Source organism: Rhinichthys klamathensis, unplaced genomic scaffold (assembly GCF_029890125.1).
Source record: "Rhinichthys klamathensis goyatoka isolate OS25496 unplaced genomic scaffold, OSU_Roscu_1.1 h1tg000043l_1, whole genome shotgun sequence".
Classification (NCBI taxonomy): domain Eukaryota; kingdom Metazoa; phylum Chordata; class Actinopteri; order Cypriniformes; family Leuciscidae; genus Rhinichthys; species Rhinichthys klamathensis.
Window position 1 is genome coordinate 578,208 of NW_026606590.1, and position 18,314 is coordinate 596,521.

Below are 18,314 nucleotides of genomic sequence, written 5' to 3' on the forward strand. Positions count from 1 at the left end.
GTGTCCTCAGTCACTGTTTATAATTATATAATCATTGTTCATGCGTGTTCAGTCGACCTCCTCCATGCGTGAGGCGTCGTCGTCTCCCTCGAGCACCGGCATCTCCTCGGCCGGAGCTGAACTCGCCTCTTCTGTGGGAACATCGTCCTCGTCGATGCCTGACACACACACACAGTCTTTAAGCCATTGAATGTCATAATGAATGCCATTACACATTCAGTGTGTTTTAAACACACTCTTTTTTCTGCACTGCAGTTTACTACAAGTTTGAGTTTGTTTAAACTTTTTTAAAATATGTTTGTTTTTACTTTAATATTTTGGTTTTGCTGTTTACTTTATAACATTCTAAAATAAGGTTTATTTTTTAACACTTAAGTATAATTTTAAAGAATTAAAAAAAATTTAAAACATTTTTTATATTTGTTTTAAGCTTGTACTTTTCTAACATTACGTTTAATTAAAACATTTTTGTTTTGCTGTTTTCTTGGTAACATTCTAAAATAAGGTATATTTTTAACACTTAAGTATCATTTTAAAGAATTTTACAAAAACATTTTATTATTCTAACGGAATAAAAACATTTTTTTTAATTTGTTTTAAGCTTGTACATTTTTAACATATTTTTACGTTTTATTTTTTTTTTTTAAAACATTATAATTTTGGTTTTGCTGTTTTCTTGGTAACTCTAAAATAAGGTATATTTTTAACACTTTAGTATAATTTTAAAGAATGTTAGACATTTTTTCTTTTTTCTTTTAAAAACTTTTTTTATATTTGTTTTAAGCTTGTACTTTTCTAACATATTTTTACGTTTTTAACATTTTTAAAAAACATTTTTGTATTTGTTTAGCTGTTTTCTTGGTAAGATTCTAAAATAAGGTATATTTTTAACACTTAAGTATAATTGTTAAGGTTTTTACACATTTTTGTGAATTTTTTTTTAAGTTTTTTTTAAAAAATTTGTTTTAAAATAAGGTATATTTTTTAACACATGTATCATTTGTAAAAAAAAAAAAAAAAAAAACTACATTTTTTTTAGCTTGTACATTTTTAACAAAAAAAAAACAAAAAAAAAAACAACCAACTCCTAACCTAAGCCGAGTTTGATCATCCTGTAGATGCGGTTGGAGTGCGTCTGCGGGTCGTCCAGCGTGAAGCCCGAGGAGAGCAGCGCCGTCTCGAACAGCAGGATCACCAGATCCTTCACCGATTTGTCGTTCTTGTCGGCTTCTGCCTTTATCCGCAGGGTCTCGACGATGGGATGGTCCGGGTTGATTTCCAGGTGCTTCTTGGCGGCCATGTAGCCCATGGTGGAGTTGTCTCTCAGAGCCTGAGCCTTCATGATCCTCTCCATGTTGGCCGTCCAGCCGTACGTGCTTGTGACGATGCAACAAGGCGAAGACACCAGACGGTTCGAGACGGTGACCTGACGCAAACATAAACATGCCAGTTAACAATCAAACCTGATGTATAGAAGCACCACTGCAATGTTTAATTCAGGGCTTTTCAAAATGGGGTCCAGGAATGTTTTTTGAGAAAGATAATGTTCCCTTTTGAGGGAACCCGCACTGCGTCGATGACGGAGGAATATTTTTAACACTTTAGTATGATTTTAAAGAATTTTACAACAATTTTTTAACATTCTTTTTAACGTTTTTTTTTTTTATTTGTTTGAAGCTTGTATATTAACTTTTTCTTTTTTTTAAAAGTTTGTACATTAACATATTTTTACGTTTTTTTTCTTTACTTTTTAAAAAAACATTTACGTTTTTGTTATGCTGTTTTCTTCATGTCATTCTTGCTCTCCTCCGCCCTGCTATTTTCGTTTTAATTTTGTCTCGAATTAAATACAGCCATAATAACCAGACAAGTGAAACATGGTCTGAAAGGTAGCCTGAATTAAAATATTCTACCATTTTAATGAATCAGAATTAAATGCAGCCCGATAATATTATTCATTTATTTAACCGGTCTCATAATCTACCTGTCCAAAATCCTGCCGCGCCACAGAGCGCCGTTTACATAGTTTTATATTAAATCTACATTTATTTGTCTAATATCGTCGTTAATGTATATACTGACAATACTGTGCTGCAATATACATTTAGTTTTACATTCATTCACATAAATCAGCTGCGTGGATGAAAATTGCTGATGTCATCAGATTTTTTCAGGTGATATTCTCAACTCGTTCACTTAACGGACGCTCTGAGGTTGACCTTTTTTTTTTTTAAAGTAAAATATTGAGAGAAAAAAAGGCAAAATTCACATGTATAGCTGTGGCAAAAGAAAACTTTTGCATGCAATTTTATTTTTTTGTTTAATTGAATTTGCATCTCTGTGTTCAGACTCGGCAACGATTGTATTTAATTGTAGAGTACAGTCATAACATAGTACAGACATTATCTTAATTCCATAATGTCCTTAAACATAACAATATTTCTGGCCGTAAACTGAGAAAGTGCGCGTCCGGTGTGCAACGACGCAGTGCGAGTTCCCTCGAAAGGGAACATTATAATTGTGTGTTTGGGACGTTGATTTTAATGGTGAGACCTTTGTTTTTGTTGTCAGGCTCTCAACAATTTGGATTTAGATTTATCGGCCAATATATCGGTTATCGGCTTTGAAATATAAAGAATTATCGGTATCGGCCCAAAATTTACATATCTGTGCATCCCTACATTAATTGATCATTACCTTCTCAACCTTCTTCTCCAGGATGTCCTTCATGATCTTGCACAGGGTTTCGAACTTGGCCTTCTTCTCCTCCTGCTTCTTCTTCTCCTCCTCGTCCTCGGGAAGCTCCAGACCCTCTTTGGTCACGGACACCAGGTTCTTGCCCTCGAAGTCCTTCAGCTGCTGAACGCAGTATTCGTCGATGGGCTCGATCATGTAGATCACCTCCAGGCCGGCTTTGCGCAGACGCTCCACGAAGGCCGAGTTCGCCACCTGGTCTTTGGTCTCGCCTATAAATATAGGATTTGTATTAAATTAAATCTGAGATCGAGAATCGAAATCGAAAATTGAATCAAGAATCGAATCGTGAGCTTGCGAATCGATATAGAATTGGAATACCCAGCCCTAGTTGAAATAATGTTTAAGTTGATTAAGCAACCACTGACCGGTGATGTAGTAGATGTGCTTCTGCGTGTCCTTCATGCGCGTGACGTAGTCTTTGAGGGAAACCATCTCGTCTCCAGAAGCGGATGTGTAGTAGCGAAGCAATTCTGACAACTTCTTCCTGTTCTGAGAGTCTTCATGGATGCCCAGCTGTGTGTGAGGAAAACATCATATTCATTTACTCCTTCAATAACCTTTAACCTTTTGCACTTCACCTCACGGGTCAATAATATGATTTCTATTTTTTAATGATCTTTTTTTTTTTTTTTACCTTTAAATTACTAGATTTGATTAAATAATAATAAATAAATAAGCACATTCCTCACATTCTTTCAACTTAAATTCAAAATAACTCACAATTTCATGCATAACCCTTTTAATTCAGCTCTAAATATCTTACATTGGGAGTCTTTGCCGACCTCTTGTAGAAAATTAATAATAACACATGATATTTTATGACTCTAGATGGGCTTATGTCTCTATATGGAGCAGAGGAGCTGTTCCTCTGGGTCCTAAAGTCAGTTCACTTCAGTGTGCATTCACATACACATTTAGACATTATAAGATAATTTTTTGGTAAAGTTTTAGCATTTTTAGTTTGAATTTTTAGGTTTTTCTATGTGAACTGAAGCATTCCTCACATTCCACTCATTCCTAAGGGGGTCAAACTGACCAACGAGGGAAGGATTTGTTACTTTTTTAAATTTAAACCACAAAACTCCTTGAATCCATTCAAGTGCGACAAAAGTCCTGGGGTCTTGGACCCCTCTGATGAACACTCAATAAAAAATAAAAAAAAACGAGTTTCGGGTCAAAAGTACCTAAGGGAAGGATTAAAGCACTTGTTTTAAGCGATAAGAGCACCAGTTTTCACCTTGATGTTCTTGGAGAAGTGCTCGTAAAGCTTCTTGTAGTTGTCTTTGTCGTCGGCCAGTTCGGTGAAGAGATCCAGACACTTCTTGACCAGGTTCTTGCGGATGACTTTCAGGATCTTGCTCTGTTGAAGCATCTCTCTGGAGATGTTCAGCGGCAGATCCTCAGAGTCCACGACACCCTTGATGAAGTCTGGGAGGAAAGATGGATCATATTAACCCTATTGTCTCATATTTGATATGCACCTTTTTCGAAGGCCTGTAAATGATCAAAACTAGGGATACGCAATATATCGGCCACCATATCGGTATCGGCCGATATCGGTTAATTTGTAATGTTATCGTTATCGGCCAGGGGTGCGTTTCCCAAAGCCAACTATGGCCGCAAGTTCCGTCGTTACCAATAGAGTTCAATGGAAATTGCGATCATAGTTGATAACGATGCTTTCGGGAAACGCACTCCAGATAAGAAAATTTGGCCGATATATCAAAGCCGATAAATAATGGATAATTTCCTTCAGCTGAGGACGAGGCTTTTATTGGTGAGACTTTTGTTTTAGTAATCAGACTCTCAAAAATTATATAAAAACTTGGATTTAGATTTGTCGGCCAATATATCGGTTATCGGCTTTCAAATATAAAGAATTATCGGTTATCGGTATCGGAAAATGTTTATATCGGTGCATCCCTAATCAAAACTTTGAAAAATCTACAACAAATCTGCACTGATTTTTAACAAGTAAACATAATAACTTTTATATTGTTAGTAATATTTCAACTGCACTGAAGCAGCTTCGGTTTACTTGATTATCAGACATCATTTATTAGAAAGTATCAAATATGATCATCAGGCTTTTGAAGAAGGTTTATCTCTCAATCTGTCACGGTGTGGGTTTTGTGTTTTGTTCCTTGTTCTTGTCTGTCATGTGATTCCCTGTTTGTCTTGTTATCCTGCCATGTGTCTTGTTTCATGTTCAGCTGTTCCCCGTTTTGATTAGTCTCCCCATGTGTTTCTAATTTACCACGCCCCCTTGTTATCTTGTTTAGCTTGTTTTGTCTGTGTATTTAAACCCCTGTGTTTCAGTTGTTGGCTGTCGGTTGTTGAAGTTGTTTAATGTTACTACTGTCTTGTTCTGAGTTCCCTGGATTTCCTGTTTGTTTCTGTTTAATTAAATGTGCTTGCGATTGGATTCACTCTCTGTTTCATCCTTGCTGCCGCGTAACAGAACAACCGACCGCCAATGAATCCAGCAGCACGGATCTCGTCTGATCTTCCCAGCATGGACCGGGAGTTTGCTGGGAAAACCGCGGCCTTAGCCCTGAACAGCCCGGATTTGTTTCAGTTTACCTGGGGGTTTGCTGCACTTGCTGCCTCATGCACCCTAGGGAATGAGGCTATAAAATTGTGTTACCGGCTGGGGGCTAAGGCGGTCAACCCTAGGGAGCTCCCCGATCTCTCCGGCCTGGATTGGAGAGAGGCACTCTCCAGTTGTCTGGAGAGCTTCAGCCCGGGGTACGCCAGGCCTTCAACACTGGTCCCAGTTCCGGTGGTTCCGAGCAGTGTTGGGCAAGTTACTTTTAAAAAGTAATTAGTTACAGTTACTAGTTACTTCTTCCAAAAAGTAACTAAATTAGTAACTCAGTTACAAATTTTAAAAGTAACTAGTTACTTAAGAAAGTAACTATTGCGTTACTTTCAAGTAAAATTAAATTTTAAATGCTCAAATGTGACCCCACCTCTACCCCTATTTAACGGATTTTAACACATGTGCATGTTCAATTATTTATGATAAATCTGAATTTTATAATGAAATGGACACTTAATACAATACATTATTAACAGAAACATGAAACATTGTACACACATCTAAAAAAAAATGTTGCCGGTGGACAAAGTGAGACTAGCCTCCAATCAAATGCCAGTATGTAGATATTATGTTTATATAGTGGATCAATGCAAATAACACAATAGATGTTTTGGAACTTTTGATATTTATTGCCCCTCAACAGGCCACAACTGGGCAAAATTAAATTAAGCTTGTTAAGCTGTGGAGTTATATGTTCTCATTAACTATATTATTTTATGTTTCTTACTGTTATTTTGTTTTTACTTTATGCTATTGACGGTTGTATACTAAAAATGTGCAAGAGTTCATTGTGCGCATGTGTGAACAAATGGGGACTTTTATTTTGACTCAGCTTGTGTTCCTTCCTTGAGATGAATGTCGTGCTGCTGCTCCCTCGTGCACTGATGTTATGCCAGCGCATTGAGATGAAAACTAACAAATAAATAACACTGAGAAATTGTATCTGGATTGTTCTTTAGTGGATGGATGATCGCAACATATTGTGCATGGACATGACGGACGGAAATGAAAACTTAACATAAGCAATATACCATTTAGAGAAGGCTACTTTTGGATTATTTGGGCTCGTCGGCATACCTGTCTCTCGTTGACTGACTGGCTTGTGTTCTTCGTTGTGTCCTGTCCTGTCCGACTATGCGTTATGATGGGTCGTTCGCAATTCATGAGCGTTAGCTGTTAGTGATGATGGGTCGTTCGCGAATGAGCGTTAGTGATGATGGATCGACTCGTTCGCGATTCGCGAATGAGCCGACTCTTTTAGGTGAACGTCGGTAGCTGGCTCGCATATCTGAAGAGCCGACTCTTACAAATTTAGCCTATAGAAATTAAATAATTATGTAATAAAAATTGAAATATTATAGTCAAAGTAATTTAAAGAGCCGTTTGTGAGCCAAAAGAGCCGGCTCTTTTCAGTGAGCTGAGTCAAAAGAGCCGAATGCCCATCACTAATATGCGTGCTTTAGAACACCCGCCCAACTCTACCTCTGATTGGCTTACAATGACATTTTACTCTACCTCAGCCAATCGTCAGCATGTATGCGCTTGTCTCGTGCTCTGCCCACTAACCAAGGAAGAACAATAAAAAATGTATTTGCCTCTCGCTCGGAGATCTAGTTGGTCTGATGAAAAAAAACAGCTTCATCAGTTATAGTAACGCGCCGCATTTTTTGGCAGTAACGGTAACGGCGTTATTAAGATGAGAAGAGTAATCAATTAGATTACTCGTTACTGGAAAAAGTAATGCCGTTAGTAACGGCGTTATTTATAACGCCGTTATTCCCATCACTGGTTCCGAGTCCGGTGGCCCGGAGGAGGAGGAGGAGAAAGGCCTCCTCAAAGACCGTCCAGCCAGAGACCGTCCAGCCAGAGACCGTCCAGCCAGAGACCGTCCAGCCAGAGACCGTCCAGCCAGAGACCGTCCAGCCAGAGACCGTCCAGCCAGAGCTTCACGTCAGCCACGTCCAGCCAGAGCTTCACGTCAGCCACGTCCAGCCAGAGACCGTCCAGCCAGAGACCGTCCAGCCAGAGACCGTCCAGCCAGAGACCGTCCAGCCAGAGACCGTCCAGCCAGAGACCGTCCAGCCAGAGCTTCACGTCAGCCACGTCCAGCCAGAGCTTCACGTCAGCCACGTCCAGCCAGAGCTTCACGTCAGCCACGTCCAGCCAGAGCTTCACGTCAGCCACGTCCAGCCAGAGCTTCACGTCAGCCACGTCCAGCCAGAGCTTCACGTCAGCCACGTCCAGCCAGAGCTTCACGTCAGCCACGTCCAGCCAGAGCTTCACGTCAGCCACGTCCAGCCAGAGCTTCACGTCAGCCACGTCCAGCCAGAGACTGTTCACGTCACGTCTGCCCAGCCAGAGACTGTTCACGTCACATCTGCCCAGCCAGAGACTGTTCACGTCACGTCTGCCCAGCCAGAGACTGATCACGCCACGCATGCGCCGCCTGAGTCCTCAGTGACCGCAACACTGGCCATTATGGCCACAGCCATGTGGTGTGTGTGGGCTACGCACACCCTTGAGCCAGAGCCCGCTGATCCTGCGCCAGAGCCCGCTGATCCTGCGCCAGAGCCCGCTGATCCTGCGCCAGAGCCCGCTGATCCTGCGCCAGAGCCCGCTGATCCTGCGCCAGAGCCCGCTGATCCTGCGCCAGAGACGATTCAGGTCCAGCCTGCCCAGCCAGAGACGATTCACGTCCAGCCTGCCCAGCCAGAGACGGTTCACGTCCAGCCTGCCCAGCCAGAGACGGTTCACGTCATGCCTGCCCAGCCAGAGACGGTTCACGTCATGCCTGCCCAGCCTGAGATGATTCATGTCATGCCTGCCCAGCCTGAGACAGATCCGTCCTGCATCAAGCCTTCGCCGCTGGTTCCGTCCAGACCAGAGACCCCTTCGCCGCTGGTTCCGTCCAGCCCAGAGACCCCTTCACCGCTGGTTCCGTCCAGCCCAGAGACCCCTTCACCGCTGGTTCCGTCCAGCCCAGAGACCCCTTCACCGCTGGTTCCGTCCAGCCCAGAGACCCCTTCACCGCTGGTTCCGTCCAGCCCAGAGACCCCTTCACCGCTGGTTCCGTCCAGCCCAGAGACCCCTTCACCGCTTGTTCCGTCCAGCCCAGAGACTAGTAATGACTCTGTCACTCTCCCCATTAAATTTTTTGGGGGGGGCCATAGGGCTCCGCCATGGCCGCCCGAAGGGCCTCCATCGCCATGGCCACCCGAAGGGTCCGCACCGCCATGGCCGCCCGAAGGGTCCGCACCGCCATGGCCGCCCGAAGGGTCCGCACCGCCATGGCCGCCCGAAGGGTCCGCACCGCCATGGCAGCCCGAAGGGTCCGCACCGCCATGGCCGCCCGAAGGGTCCGCACCGCCATGGCCGCCCGAAGGGTCCGCACCGCCATGGCCGCCCGAAGGGTCCGCACCGCCCTGGCCGCCCGAAGGGTCTCCACCGCCCTGGCCGCCCGAAGGGTCTCCACCGCCCTGGCCGCCCGAAGGGTCTCCACCGCCCTGGCCGCCCGAAGGGTCTTCACCGCCCTGGCCACCTGAACTGCCTGCTCCACCCTGGTCGCCTGCACAGCCTGGTCTGCCCACGCTCCATGGCCCAGGTCCACCATGTCCTGGTCCCGTTCCCCTGTGCGGGCCTGGCCCTCCATCCCTCCCCCAGACCGCCTCCGCTTCACCACCCTCCTGAACTATTGTTTTTTGTTTTTTATGGGCGTCGGGAGCCGCCCATAGGGGAGGGGCTATGTCACGGTGTGGGTTTTGTGTTTTGTTCCTTGTTCTTGTCTGTCATGTGATTCCCTGTTTGTCTTGTTATCCTGCCATGTGTCTTGTTTCATGTTCAGCTGTTCCCCGTTTTGATTAGTCTCCCCATGTGTTTCTAATTTACCACGCCCCCTTGTTATCTTGTTTAGCTTGTTTTGTCTGTGTATTTAAACCCCTGTGTTTCAGTTGTTGGCTGTCGGTTGTTGAAGTTGTTTAATGTTACTACTGTCTTGTTCTGAGTTCCCTGGATTTCCTGTTTGTTTCTGTTTAATTAAATGTGCTTGCGATTGGATTCACTCTCTGTTTCATCCTTGCTGCCGCGTAACACAATCGTCATTGTATTGCATTGCATTATATGCATTGATCATAAAACTAAGCATTTAAATATCATCTGACTAAGACATATTATTGGCAAATATTGATATTTAAATGCATTTTATGTAAGTATCTGCTACTGTTATATAAAAAAAAAAATCACAAGCACTTCATCTTATTTGTCCATTTGAATATCAGCATCTGCTGTTTTTTCCTTACTATATCATACTTTACAAGCCATAAAAACTTGATGTATTAAAAAAAAGTTTAGATTTTTAGAATATGTCTTCCAGATACTTCTCATGTCACGCTTTAGAGGGTTAAAAACACAGCAAAATAAACAACACTGAGACTTAAGGTTACCTAAAAGCACTGTGAAATCTGTGTGGTGTTTGCGTCTTAAGAGTATGTTCAGGATCAGACTTTGATTTGATTCTTACTGAGGTACTCTGGGATGAGCTCGTCACAGTTGTCCATGATAAAGACCCTGCGCACGTACAGCTTGATGTTATTCTTCTTCTTCTTGTTCTCGAAGAGGTCGAATGGAGCTCGACGAGGAATGAAGAGCAGCGCGCGAAACTCCAGCTGACCTTCCACAGAAAAGTGCTATATGGAAAAACAAACACACAATCAAGTCGGTTAAACTAAACCTTCGCGTATCGGTCAAAAATAACCCAACTTTATTTATATATTTTTAATTAAATTAATGTACTATATCATTTAGTTTGATGTTTTTTATTTCATATTTTGTATTTTTAGGGGATTTTATGGTACTAAATTATATTTACGCTGTATTTATAATCCATTTATTCACTTCTTGAGCGTAGACCTGAACATTTTATTTCCAACTTAAACTGTGGAGAATCTCGAATGCTTTAGAGCGACAGACTGAAGTTTGATCTCTTATTAAAGACGACACTTGGCAGATTATTGCTTAAGTGAAAAAAAAAAAAGTGAAAAAAAGGGTACTTAAAGTTACAGAATTTTACGTGCATTATGAAAAATACACAAAAATACTATTTAAATTTTCTATACCAAGTTTCGTACCATTCCGATACCAGTCAAAATTAAGGAATAAAAAAAAAATCTTATCCCATTTCTTACCAAATTGGGGTAAGAAAAATAATCTTGTTTTCCATTTGAATTAAGATACTTTTTCTGACCCCATTGACAGAAAATGTTGCTTGTTTTAAGAAAAAAACTCACTTCATTTAGATTTTCCTCCCAGAAAACAAGACATACTATCTTATGGCATTTTACTACTCTAGTAAAAGCATCGTGATTTAAGAATTTTTAGATATTTGGACTGGAAACAAGAGAAAAACACTGTAAGTAAGAAGTAAGAAATGCATTTTTTGCCATTTTACACTGCAAATCTATCAGTTTCTTCAGGTGGACGGTCACCTTGACGGCCAGGTGATCCTCCCAGTCGTTGGTCAGGCTCTTGTAGAACTCGCCGTACTCCTCGTTGGTGATGTCATCGGGGTTGCGTGTCCACAGGGGTTTGGTCTTGTTGAGCTCCTCCTGGTCGATGTACTTCTCCTTGATCTTCTTCTTCTTCTTCTTCTTGTCGGAGCACTTGTCATCGTGGTCCTCGTCGTCTGAGCCCACGTCTTCGATCTCGGGCTTGTCCTCGTCCTTCTCGCCCTCCTCTTCCTCTTTCTTCTCCTCTTCCTCCGCCTCTTCATCATCGCTCACCTCCTTGTCACGCTCCTTCTCGACCTGAAAACAAAAGGTTTGATCTTTTATTTTGTTTTTAAATGCACAAAGCACAGCTTAAATTAATAAACTATACATGCATGAGAGGGATGTGATTGTCATTTTCCTTATTTATACAAGTACATTTTTTAAGCAAGATCTTCATCCTCATTTATATAGCGCTTTTAACAATGTAGATTGTTTTAAAGCAGTTTGACAGAGATAAACATATAATTGAAGGTAACAGAGATTGGTTTGGTTTTATATCAAATATTCTATTAGAAGAAAAGTGTACTGTAAGCATTAATAAATTGCTAAATTAAAAAAATCAATTGGAATGTAATTATAGCTTCATAAAAGTTTTTATGCACTTTTGAAAACGTAAGTACGAGGTCATTTTTTTAAAATTATGAAATAGTAGTTGAATCAGCAAAAATGTAAAATAAACAAAATACAAAAAAATCTTTTAAATATGTTCATTTTTTAAATTATGGAATAGTAGCTAAATGATACATTGGCAATTTTTTTAAATAAAATACAAAAAAACAAATGATTTATTATGCCTTTTTTTAAATAAGAGTATAGAATAGTAGCTTTAACATTATATCAACAAAAAAAATATATATATATAGTAATTTTTTTAATTATGGAATAGTAGTTAAATGATACATTATTGGCAAACAATGTAAATAAAATACAAAAAAACATTAATTATGTATTATGCCTTTTTTAAATAAAAGTATAGAATAGTAGCTTAATTAAACATTATATCAACAAAAGTTTTAAATAAACAAAAAAATATAATTTTTTAAATTATGGAATAGTTGTTAAATGATAAATTGGCAAAAAATACAAAAAAACATAAATTATGTATGATGTCTTTTTAAAAGTATGCAATAGTAGTTAAATTATAAAGTATGTTAGCAACCATTTAAATTAAACAAAATACTAAAAAATTATTAAATATGGTAATTTTTTAAAAATTAAGGAATAGTAGCTAAATTATACATATCAAAAAAAAAAAAAAAAAAAATACCACAAAAAAAAAGCTTTTACAAAATACCTCCTGGAAGTAAGAAAGGGGAAAATTAAACATTATTTAAATTAATTAACCTAAACCACGGTTTCCCCACACTGAAGCTAATAATTAAATCATAAATGTAAATACATAAAACAAATAAAAACAAAATAAAACTAATTTTATTTGCTGACCTGCATGTAATGTCACCAGAAAACAGTGAACATGTGAATGTGTGGTTAAATTATTGAAGCGTTAACTTAAAATCTAATGTCCTGTCCTGCAGAATGAGCCAATGAAAGACTCACGAAGAGCGTGATGGGGTAGCCAATGAACTGCGAGTGCTTCTTCACGATCTCTTTGACCCGCCGCTCCTCGATGTACTCCATCTGATCCTCCTTCAGATGCAGGATCACCTTAGTGCCGCGGCCCATCGGCTCGGCTATAGAAAACACTCATTTCACATTACAGTTCCAGGACAATAATTCAAAGATAATCGTCTTTAACCCTCTGGTGCTCTTTGGTAACGAAATTTTTTACTTTATCGGAATGGTACGAAACTTGGTAAAGGTTTTGGCTCTTGCTGTGTGAACACACACATAAATCATGGGCCTGATCTGAACAGGTTTAATGGTGCTGTGAACAATAGTCCCACTTGTGCTCCTCGCGGTCAGAAATGCCGCATTGGAAATGAATGGAGAGTTTCCTCTAGTGGAAGCGTTTGGAACTGCAGCCGAACACACTCTCACTGAACGCTCCTTTACTGAGAGATCAGCTCACATGCGGAACACACACTTGCTTAGCTTTATGGCTTTGGTTTTCTCACATTTTTTGAGTAAAACATGTTTTTGAAAATATAAAAAATTGAAAATAGTATTTTTGCACATTTTTCATAACAATAAACGTAAAACTTTTTTAAGTTAACTTTTTTCACGTCAGCAATAATCTGCCGAGTGTCGTCTTTAAAAAGAGATCAAACTTCAGTCCGTCGCTCTAAAGAATTAAAAATCTACCACAGTTTAAGTTGGAAATTTAATTTTCAACTTAAACTTTCAACGTAAAAGTTAATTTTCAGGTCTACGCCAAAAAAAAAAGTGAATAAATGCATTATAAATAAAGCGTAAATTTAATTTAGTACCATAAAATCAATACAAAATATTAAATAAAAACATTAGCGAACTAAAACATAGTACATTAATTTAATTGAAATAAAAAAATTAATTTCGCCCATTTTTGACCGACACGCGGAAAACACCAGAGGGTTCAAATAATTCAAAGACGATGGTATTTAAGCGAGCGCTTACAGGTGTCCACTTTAACGGTGAAGGATCCGCCTGCGGACGACTCCCATGCGTACTGCTCGTCATCTAAGTGTTTGGTGATGACCGTGACTTTCTCGGCCACCAGGTACGCGGAGTAGAAGCCCACACCGAACTGACCAATCATTGAAATGTCGGCTCCAGCCTGAAGGGCCTCCATGAAGGCCTTGGTGCCGGATTTGGCGATGGTGCCCAGGTTATTAATGAGGTCCGCTTTGGTCATGCCGATGCCGGTATCAATGATCGTGAGTGTGCGCTCTTGTTTGTTGGGAATGATTTCGATTTTGAGGTCTTTTCCTGAGTCCAGCTTGCTCGGGTCTGTGAGACTTTCATAGCGGATTTTGTCCAAAGCCTGATGGAAAACAGAAGAAATATTTAGTTCCTTATGCGTTACACTGTTTTATTTAAACGTTGTTAAATTGCTTGTAATGTCCTTTGATATTTTGTTTTATTATTTGCATGTATTTATGGATGCGTTGTTTTTAAAGTGCCCCTATTATGCTATTTTAAAGGTTCATAATTTTGTCTCCTACAACTGGTTTACATGCATCCCAGGTCAAAAACACACTTTAAAGTCGTCATGAAGACAAAATTTATAAGCTAAATAAATTATCAGCCAAAATTTTAAAATAAAATACAAAAAACAATTATGATGCCTTTTTTTTTAAATGATGGAATAGTAGTTCAATTATGCAATTTATCAGCAAAAATTTATTTATTTTTTAAATAAAGTTATGTAATAGTAGCTAAATTATAAAGAGAAGTAGTATGTAATTCCATATGCGTTACACTTTTCTCTTACGAAGCTTTATTCAGACACAGAAAAACGTAGTTAAATTGTACGTTTTGTTTTTTTAGTTGTATTATTTGCATGGATTTATGGATGCAATGTTTTTAAAGTGCCCCATTATGCTTTTTAAAGGTTCCTAATTTTGTCTCCTACATTGAAACGACTCAATATTCATTTTCACTTGGAAATACGTCAAAAACGGGGACTTTAATTTTCTTATAACACATTTCACATCACCTAAAGTCTGAAAACGGCTCGTTTGAAGATTCAGTCTCTCTAAGCCCCGCCTCTCTGAGAGCTGCTCTGCTGTGATTGGTCAGAAAGCAAACGCTCATTATCATATCTGACTCTCAGCTCTTGATCACAGTGATACGAACAGTAACGATGGCGTGGGTTTCACCGTATCAATCTCAGAAAACAGCGTCTCCTCGACACGAACAACACGAACCGAACTCTTCCAGTCTCAGATACTCTACAGTGTTTGGGGGCGGAGCTAAGAGACGCTGTTCAGCCAATCAAGACCACTAGCTGGCATTACGCAAATTAGTTACAAACCTACAGATTCAGCAGGAAGTGAGACTGAATTACTGATGACTAGTTTCAGTTCAGAATCGACTCTTTCTTTTAGGAGACAAAAACCCCATTTATCTTTGAAATCTTTGAAACTGCAGAGCTTTTCTCTTCACAAACAGCTTTATTACCGTATTTTCCGCACTATAAGGCGCACCGGATTATAAGGCGCACCTTCAATGAATGACCTATTTTAGAACATTTTTCATATATAGGGCGCACCGGATTATAAGGCGCATAAGATACTGCAGTCAAACGTTTGACTGGGTTTGCGTTATGCATCCACTAGATGTGCTAAAGGGAATGTAGCGAGTGCGCGGCGCCGGAGGCGAGGCGTTTATTAGTAAGTGTGAGCGCGCTGGGGTGGGCACGTAACTTACATTCGCAGCCTGACTCATGAGTATTCATGTGCGGCGGCTCGCTGACAGCAACAGCTGGCTGTTTTGAATGAGACGACCCGGTTACTGTGAACGGGGAGCGCTTTATGAGCATTCTGTGCCGCGCGAGCAGCGCCGGGGACAGTGTGTCTGTTCGTGTGTCTGTTCGTAATGGTGTGTTCACACCGAACGCGAATAGAGCGTCAAATACGCATCTAGTTAGACGCTTGAACATTCGCTCGAGTTTAAATTTTTCAACTTGCGCGGAAGACATTCGCGGCAAACGCAACGCCCGGCGCGAATGATGCGTCTATTCGCGTCTTTGCATTGACTTTGTATGTAATCTACTCGCGCAAATAATTGAATTCGCGTTCGGTGTGAACACACCATTACACACATAACCTGATTTCTACGAGGTTGAACTGGCCGTGTGACAGAGCGGGCATAAGATGGACACGAGCGCGAGTTCGCGGGCGAATTTAATAACGCGGAGCGTTATTAACCAATTGATCCATATATAAGGCGCTCCGGATTATAAGGCGCACTGTCGTTTTTTGAAAAAATTACAGGGTTTTAAGTGCGCCTTATAGTGCGGAAAATACGGTACACACTGCATGAAACGAAATATTTAAAAATGCATTATAAGTGCACTTTAAAGACTAAATACCTTTTTTTTTTGTATTATAATTTTGAAGTAAGTTTTGCATAATTTATCATATTTGTTACAGTATTTTTTTATCTTTGTTAATGTTAGTTAATAAAAATATAGCTGTTCATCGTTAGTTCACAGTGCATTAACTAATGTTTACAAATACAACCTTTGATTTTAATAACATATTAGTAAATATTGAAATTAATATTAACTAAGATTAATAAATGCTGAAGTATTCTTAGTTCATGTTAACTAATGAACCTTATTGTAAAGAGGGTAACACTTTATTTTACGGTCTCCTTGTTACATGTACTTACTATAGCAATAACAGTAAATTATGCATAATTACATGCAATTAACCCTCAACCAAACCCTAACCCTATAGTATACATGTAATTGCTTAATATTACTCAGTACTTAAATATATAATTACACTGTAACAATAACACTTTATTTTAGTGTCCTTGTTACATTTATTACATGTAGTTACTGTACTAATAACAGTAAATTATGCATAATTGCATGTAACTAACCCTCAACCAAACCCTAACCCTATAGCATGTAGTTAATTAATATTACTCAGCACTCAAATATACAATTACACTGTAACAATGGCACCTTAAAATAAAGTGTAACAGTAAAGTGTTACCTTTTTTATTTTATTACTAACTAAACAGTCAGTAATAGTAATAATAATAAGCCAGATTAGACTTTCTGTTATAAAGAAAGCATCACTCTTGCGCTACAGGATTACGCACATCTGAAGAGTTGGAGATGAGCTCTCTGAGGAAGATCTCTTTGTTGGAGTAGAAGGTGTTGATGATCAGAGACATGAGCTGAGCGATCTCAGCCTGGAAAGCGAAGGTCTCGGCCTCCTCGTCCTCCATCGGCTGGTCGTGCGCCTCCGGCATCTGTGAGTGTGTGGGACAAACACAATATTACATACACACACTATTTGACGAGGATCATTGGCACATCTTAGACGTGTCAGATTTGAGTTATTATGTGTGAAAAGCATCAAATTAAAGGACAGTAGAAGGAAGGGCGATTAATCGCATCCAAAATAAAAGTTTGTGTTTACATAAAATATATGTGTGTGTAATGTGTATAATTATTATACACACACATATATTTAAGAAAAATGTGTTATAAATATATCAAATATTTATATATAATATAAATGATGTATAAATATATACAGTATAAACATGCAAACATTTCTTAAATATATACATGCATGTGTGTGGATTTATATATACAAAATAATTATACATAGTATTATTATGTATTCATTTAAACAATGTAATACATTAATCATTTAAATTGCATGTTCCCTGTAGACATTGCATCAGTAAAGAAGCATGTGACAAGCAACATAACGAGATGTTGCTTGTCATTATTTAATTCTAATTTTAGCATTTAAAAAGCATTAGTATTTAATTCAAAGGAAGCTGGTTAAATGTGGATACTTCAGTTTATCCTAACCTGAACCATTTGAGGGCTCATAGTGAGGTTTAATTCAAAATGCACAAGTGTTATGCACATAAAACATATTAATTCTATTAATAACACATTAAACTCATTAGGCAGGGATTTATTTTATTTTAACTCCCACACTAAGCTGAAGGAAAATGAGCGCCACCTGCCGGTCCAAGCGGATCATTACAAGCTTCTAGAACCTACCGAACTCTCTATATCTAACATATTAGCATGGATAACATCACTTCAGTTATCACTGTACAGACGTTTAATATGTGAATGAGACACTATAATGCAATTAAATTCAGTCGGGAAAAAAAACAATACGTTATGCTTTAATATTGACATCCTCGATATTCATGTATACAACTCATATTTAAAATGCACTCTTATAAACATGCACATGCAATAATGATGTCCTCAGATGCTTTCATAAGCAAATTTATTGACAGTGAATCTTTTAATAGCCTCGTTTAATCTGATGAAAATCCTCTGAGGTAAAACTCCAGATGGACTCCTTATCCACCGCATCATTTCAAAATTAAGCCCTTTTAAATATAGTAACAGCGATTTACAGGTGTAAGAAAAACTTAAATGAACTTCATATTTGCTCAAATACCAGTTTTAAAAAATCTCCGTGTAAGTTAAATGTTAAGTAGCATCACAACTGTCAGCAGAATGAATGAAGGGGATTAAACGTCGAATATCCCCACAACATTTGCGTGATATAACACAACAAGTGAAATGGTATTGAATTAGGACGTTATTTCGATTATATTCTCTTACCTTTAATGATTTGTTAAAGTGAATTAGATTAGGCGGTTCTCCTGACGAAAGCTGTGAGATTTTTCTCCTCAACTGTCACTTTGAGAGACGCGTAAACTTGCGCGTGCGTTACGCTTATTTATATGCGTCCAGTTGAGAGAGTTCGAGAACGCGTACGTTCCACAAATCTCTCGAATCTTCTCAATGCTTT

The 18,314-nt window shown here is 39.2% G+C and overlaps 1 protein-coding gene across 1 annotated transcript; it reads right to left on the minus strand.

Annotated features, from left to right (window-relative positions):
* Nucleotides 1-23: 23 nt before the first annotated feature.
* hsp90aa1.2 (heat shock protein 90, alpha (cytosolic), class A member 1, tandem duplicate 2) lies at nucleotides 24-18,305 on the minus strand. Its single transcript, XM_056247175.1, has 11 exons — nucleotides 18,125-18,305; nucleotides 16,618-16,770; nucleotides 13,456-13,822; nucleotides 12,460-12,593; nucleotides 10,840-11,157; nucleotides 9,876-10,041; nucleotides 3,995-4,185; nucleotides 3,123-3,270; nucleotides 2,698-2,966; nucleotides 1,093-1,426; nucleotides 24-158 (listed from the first exon to the last, which is right to left on the minus strand). Exons 2-11 carry the CDS (start codon nucleotides 16,768-16,770, stop codon nucleotides 49-51), a joined length of 2,190 nt encoding a protein of 729 aa, XP_056103150.1. The 5' UTR covers nucleotides 18,125-18,305; the 3' UTR covers nucleotides 24-48.
* Between the last annotated feature and the right edge of the window lie 9 nt (nucleotides 18,306-18,314).

What these genes read in the sequence shown, in the direction of transcription:
- hsp90aa1.2 (XM_056247175.1), bottom strand. Translation starts at nt 16,770, where the DNA reads ATGCCGGAGGCGCACGACCAGCCGATGGAGGACGAGGAGGCCGAGACC. An exon ending in TCATCTCCAACTCTTCAGAT is followed by an intron (nt 13,823 to 16,617) that starts GTGCGTAATCCT and finishes GTTTTCCATCAG; the next exon opens with GCTTTGGACAAAATCCGCTA. An exon ending in AGGATCACCTGGCCGTCAAG is followed by an intron (nt 10,042 to 10,839) that starts GTGACCGTCCAC and finishes TTTTCCATATAG; the next exon opens with CACTTTTCTGTGGAAGGTCA.